Source organism: Podarcis melisellensis (assembly GCF_964234715.1).
Source record: "Podarcis melisellensis genome assembly, chromosome: 11".
NCBI classification, from domain to species: domain Eukaryota; kingdom Metazoa; phylum Chordata; class Lepidosauria; order Squamata; family Lacertidae; genus Podarcis; species Podarcis melisellensis.
Window position 1 is genome coordinate 62,773,560 of NC_138543.1, and position 6,060 is coordinate 62,779,619.

Consider the following 6,060-nt stretch of genomic DNA (forward strand, 5'->3'; position numbering starts at 1 on the left):
CGAGGGCTCCTAGCCAGGAGGCAGCGATGCTTTTGAGAGGGCTGCTTGCCGGTCTCCCCTGTGGGGCATCTGTTTGGCCCCTGAGAGAACTGGCGTCTGGAGGGGCCCCTGGCCTGATCACGGGTTCTCCTGCTGTCCTCCTTCTCTCACGCTCTCCCTGGCCTCCCTCTTGCAGATGGGCCTGGACACGGCCTACTGGACGGCCGTCAACCAGCTCTTCATCTGGGGCAGCCTGGCCATGTACTTTGCCATCACCTTCACCATGTACAGCGACGGCACCTACCTCATCTTCACCGGCTCCTTCCCCTTCGTCGGTGGGTATTGGGGGGTCGGCAGGCAGCCCCCCTTTCTGGCTCGTGGGCCGGAGAGCCACCTTCTTCCAGGGGTGAGGGCAGGGGGGAGCCAGCCCCCGTTGAATGCAGGCCTCAGCTCCAAAGAACGGTCCTTGGGCATGCCAAGGAGCCCTGAGCAAAGGCAGCTGGGGGAACAGGGAGTGCCAAGGGCTGCAATCGGGGGCAGAGGGCGGTGGGCATGGGGTTGGGCTAGATGACCCTCGGGACCCATTTCTAACTCTGCAGTTCTGTGGTGCTATGATGATGCTCCCTGGGCAACGGTGTCCTTCAGAGGCGAAGGGGCGGAAAGGAAGATGTGGAATAATAATAATAATAATAACAACAACAAGAACAACAAACAACAACAACAACAACAACAACAACAATAATAATAATAATAATTTATACCCCGCCCATCTGGCTGAGTTTCCCCAACCACTCTGGGTGGCTCCCAATTGAGTGTTAAATACAATACTGCATTAAATAAACAGGGCTGCCTTCAGATGTCTTTTAAAGATAAGATATCTGCTTATTTCCTTCACATCTGAAGGGAGGGTGTTCCACAGGGCGGGCGCCACCACCAAGAAGGCCCTCTGCCTGGTTCCCTGTAGCTTTGCTTCTCGCAATGAGGGAACCGCCAGAAGGCCCTTGGAGCTGGACCTCAGTGTCTGGGCTGAATGATGGGGGTGGAGACGCTCCTTCAGGTCTACTGGGCCTTTGAGGCCATTTAGGGCTTTCAAGGTCAGCACCAACACTTTGACTTGTGCTCCGAAACGTACTGGGAGCCAGTGTAGGTCTTTCAGGACTGTTGTTATGTGGTCTCAGCAGTCGCTCCCAGTCACCAGTCTAGCTGGATTAATTAGTTTCCAGGTCACCTTCAAAGGTAGCCCCACATAGAGCGCATGGCAGTAGTCCAAGCGGGAGACAACCAGAGCATGCACCACTTTGGCCAGACAGTCTGTGGGCAGGGAGGGTCTCATCCTGTGGAGCAGATGGAGCTGGTAGACAGCTGCCCTGGACACAGAATTGACCTGCGCCTCAATGGACAGCGGTGAGTCCAAAATGACTCCCAGGCTGCGCACCTGGTCCTTCAGGGGCACAGTGACACCATTCAGGACCAGGGAATCCCCCACACCAGCCCGCCCCCTGTGCCCCAAAAACAGTACTTTTGTCTTGTCAGGATTCAACCTCAATCTGTTAGCCGCCATCCATCCTCCAACAGCCCCCAGATACTCACACAGGACCTTCACCGCCTTCACTGGTTCTGATTTGAGAGAGAGGTAGAGCTGGGTGTCATCCGCATACAGATCAACACCCAGCCCAAACCTCCTGATGATCTCTCCCACAGAAACTGGAACTGTAGATCCAACAGGGACCCCCAGGGGTCATCTAGCCCAATCCCTTGCTATGCAGGAATCACAGGCAGGAGGGGCCTCCAGAGCAACAGGACCCTGAAGGCTCCTCATTCCCCCTGGCCCCTGCATAATGCTGATTAATAATAATAATAATAATAATAATAATAATAATAATAATAATAATAAATAAAGTATTAATATCCCACCCTTCCGCAGCTGAAGCCGGGCTCAGAGCGGCTAACAACAGTAAAATAATTCAGCATTCTAAAACCAATTTGTTCTAAAATCAATTCAAATCAGATTAATGGCAACCATTGGACTAGAATTCTATGAGGATTACCAAAGGAGGGGGTCAGGCTGTGCCTTGGCCAAAGGCCTGGTGGAACAGCTCTGTCTTGCAGGCCCTGGGGAAAGATGTCAAGTCCTGCAGGGCCCTGGTCTCTTGGGACAGAGCGTTCCACCAGATTGGGGCCACAGCCGAAAAAGCCCTGGCTCTGGTTGAGGCCAGCCTAACCTCCCTGTGGCCCGGGACCTCCAAGATGTTTCTGTTTGAAGACCATAAGGTCCTCTGTGGGACATACCAGGAGAGGCGGTCCCGTAGGTACGAGGGTCCTAGGCCGTGAAGGGCTTTAAAAGTCAAAAGCAGCACCTTAAATCTGACCCTGTACTCTACCGGGAGCCAGTGCAGCTGGAAAAGCACTGGGTGAATATGCTCCCATGCCAGAGACCCCGTAAGGAGCCTCGCCGCGGCATTCTGCGCCCGCTGTAGTTTCTGGGTCAGTCTCAAGGGCAGCCCCACGTAGAGTCCCAGGTCCTGAAAGCGACCCTCAACTTGGGAATCAGTTTCTCCGCCAATCGCTGACCCCCCAGGACCTCCAGCCCTGCTTGTTCTGCCCGCTCTGCCCCAGCAGCAGTCTCAGGCGGCTGTATCGCCTGCCCGCTTCTTCTTCTTCTCCCTGCCAGGCTCAGCTCGGAACACCCTGAACCAGCCCAACGTCTGGCTGTCCATCTTCCTCTGCGTCACCCTCTGCGTCCTCCCCGTCGTCGGCTTCCGCTTCCTGAAGGTGCAGCTCAAGCCCACCATCAGCGACCAGGTAAGGCCCCCTCCTCCCTGCATGTAGAGGCCACAGGTGCTTCTGGGGGGCAGGCTGCTTGCCTCTAAGCGGTGGGGTGAGGGGGGGCACAAGGAGTTGCCCTCACTTGGCCTCTGCCTGCTTCTGTGATGCTTCCTGCCATCCCAGGGGCCAAGTGACCCCGGCCACCTGCGGCTGCGGATTATGGACATGGATTAAGAGGAACTGGGGCAGGAGGAGAGGGCTATTTTTAGAAAGAAGCGGGGGGGGGGGAGGCGCTGCAGCTCAGGGACTGTGCACCCCCCCCACTCCTCCTGTGGGCTGTGGTCGGCTGAAGCCCCCACCGCCCCTCTGAGAAAGAAATCTGAAATCTCTAGTCAGAGTGCAGCTGAGAGCATGCCCAAACTGGAGTTATTATTGCTGATTTTATTCAATTTATTTCTATATTGTTTTATTTTTTTTGGGGGGGGGAATCTCAAAGTGGTTTAAATGTTAAAACACCAAATAAAACATTATGGAAGCAGATGAAATATAATATATACATTCAAAGCTACATAACAAACAAAAATAATACAACGTTGGTCTTAAAGATTTCCAAATAAGACATTCCAAATAAGAAAGCCAGGTACAGAATTCACATTTAATGCAGCAAAGCTAGCCAAGGAGCTATTAAGATTGAAAAATACTATTTTGAACATTTCAGACACAAACCAACCAACTCAGAGATGCCTTAAGACCCCGGAAGGCTCCCTTGAGAGCCTAATCTGCCAGAGCAGCCATGCATCTCTGCTGCCCCCTGCTGCTTCCTCTCAGCCTGCCAGCCCCAAAGTCTGGTGCCCTTTGGGGCGCAGAGGGGAGCCTGCCCTGATCTCCATGGCTGCACCTTGGCCCTGCAGGGACCCCTTTCCCTCCCCACTCAGCCCCCAATTAGGTCTCCAGGTTTTGCTGCAATTTTGAGTTGCAGTTGGAAACAGAACCTTTCCATTTCTTGTTACGATATTCCTGTTTTAAGCACAGGAATAGTTGCAAGCCCAGATCGTCTTCCCCTTTCGCTCCCAGGCTTGTATGAATTCCCCGGGCATCTTTTCTTTAAAAGGGTGAGAAAGAGGGAGTCTCCTGAGCAGGGCAGGCTGCAAATCCTTGCCCCCGCCACGGGTGTGGTGCATTCTGCAGGGAGGCACAGGGTGCTTCAAGGCAGGACGAGGGAGGCGGGGTTGACTGGGGGTGGGGGCTCCTCACTTGCGTAAGTATACGCAGCATCCGCACAACTTTGCTGACCTCAAAATCTGTAGGGAAATCTGGGCCAGGGGGAAAGCCTGTTGGGAGTGACCCATTGGTGCCCTGCGTCAACGCCAGGAGGCCGTGGTTGCTTCGACACCCACATTCATATCTTTCTGGGTGCTGGGCCCCCTCAAAGTCAACGGGCAAAGTTGCTGCAGCCACCCACAATCTTGGCTGTGCGGTGGCACCTGTGCGTTGGTGATACCTGAAGGGTCCTTTGGCAATCCTCCTCGTTGCTTTCTTGAATTTCTGTCCTCTCCAGCCCGCCCCCCTGCTGGCACTCCTGGCAGATAGAAATGAGAGGCTGCGGCGGCTTAATCTGCCACAACTTTTCTGAGGCTTAGGGGAGAAAATAATAAATAAATAAATAAATAAATAAATAAATAAATAAATAAATAAATAAATTTTTATTTATACCCCACCCTCCCCGGCCAGAGCCGGGCTCAGGGTGGCTAATACCAATAAAATCACAGTAAAAAAAAATATAGGGGGAAAAGAGGGGGGGAAACAATTTAAAATACAGTTTAGAAAGAGGTCCCTAGAACTGTAGAGTTGGAAGGGACCCCCAGAGGTCCTCTAGCCCAACCCTAAAGCATCTCTGACAGACGGCCTCTGCTTCAAAGCCTCCAAGAAGGAGAGGCCGCCACCTTGTGAGAGAGCTGCGCGACTCCCCTGCCCCTGCTCCCAGCCGACGCTTCCGCCTGCCCTTCCTCCTCCCTCCGCGCAGCTTTTCCTCTCTCTCCTTCCGCCCGCAGGTCTTGCACATGGTGAAGCAGCTTCAGAAGGGGCAGCTGCCTCCGTCCCCCAAGCGGCGCCTGCAGCGCAAGGCCTCCCGCCGCTCCGGCTATGCCTTCTCTCACCAGTACGGCTTTGGGGCCCTTATCACCTCGGGGAGGAACATGCACCCCTTTGGCGTCACCAGGTCCTTCTCCCCCAACAGCGAGAAGTACAGGCAGAAGTGAGGCGCAAGGGGGGGCGAGGGGGCTCCGTGAACCAGGGACAGGCAGAACTGGCAGGACAGCCTAGGCAAAGGGGGCCCTCTTTTTCTGTGGGCCCCGGGCCCCCAGGGGCCAGACTGTTTGGTCCTGGGGAGTGAGAGAGGAGATGGGGCACCATGCGGAGCTCCCTGGAGGAGGAAGGGGGTCCCCAGGGGAGAGAAGGAAGAGGGGACCCCGTGGCCCCTGCACCGCAGCCCTTTCCAGAAGAGAGGTCGGTCCCTTCTCCTCTCCATGGACCCCTGAAGCTCTTCCAGAAGTGGAGGGCCCAATCCGCCCAGAACCACGTAACAGGAGACGACAGTTGCGGAGAGGCCATGGGTGCCGTTTCCAGCGTGGCGACCGGCTGCTCAATGTGGCAGGATGAGGCCTCGGCCCCAGAGGATTCCGAGACTCCACCCTGGAAGCAGGAAGCATGGATTTGGCAAAGCGTGGAGGGGCCCTGCTGGGACGCCCCCAGAGACTCAAGAGCCCCCTCGGCTGGGAGCCTGGATACAGTTTGGGGCGGAGAGTGCCGTCCCACGTGGCTGGATGGGCAAAGCAGTGGGGTCTGGGTGGGCCTGGGTGGTCATGATGCGCTTCCTCGGTTCCAAGGATGGCATGGAGAGTGGCACAGCTGGGGCCCCTTGGTGCTGTCAGTGGGCGATGTCTGCCCCATATGGGTCCCAGCTATTCTTCCCAAAGCACCTTATCAGTGGGGGGGGGTCGTGATGCTGCCTGGCCAGGTCAACTTCTCCAACCCCCTAACTTTGGGACTTTGCGGCTGTCCGTGGCATGAAGGCCCCTGGCCACTGGTGGCCCTTGCCCCATGGCAAAGCGGGGCTCGTGCTGGGGTGGGTGGCAGAGCAGAACTGGCACTGTCCTGGTTGGGTCCCTCTCAGGGCTCCAGATTATTGGGGGGGAGGTCTCTGGCCACATTTGCACTGCTCTGGGTGGGAGGGAAATAGGTGAGGCCGTGGGGCGCCCCACAGACTTTGGTCTTCCATTTGTACAACCCTTTGTAATAAAACAGCAAATGAAAATG

General features: G+C 55.5%; 1 protein-coding gene across 2 annotated transcripts in view; it reads left to right on the plus strand.

Moving 5' to 3' along the window:
* The window catches only part of LOC309379991 (phospholipid-transporting ATPase ID-like), an 84,507-nt gene extending 78,447 nt beyond the window's left edge, over nucleotides 1-6,060 (plus strand). For both annotated transcript variants that reach the window (XM_081929603.1, XM_081929602.1), the window contains exons 26-28: nucleotides 176-314; nucleotides 2,651-2,781; nucleotides 4,797-6,060. In XM_081929603.1, coding sequence (XP_081785729.1) covers nucleotides 176-314; nucleotides 2,651-2,781; nucleotides 4,797-5,003 — 477 coding nt within the window. In that variant the 3' untranslated portion in view covers nucleotides 5,004-6,060. The remainder of the gene's footprint in view (nucleotides 1-175; nucleotides 315-2,650; nucleotides 2,782-4,796) is intronic.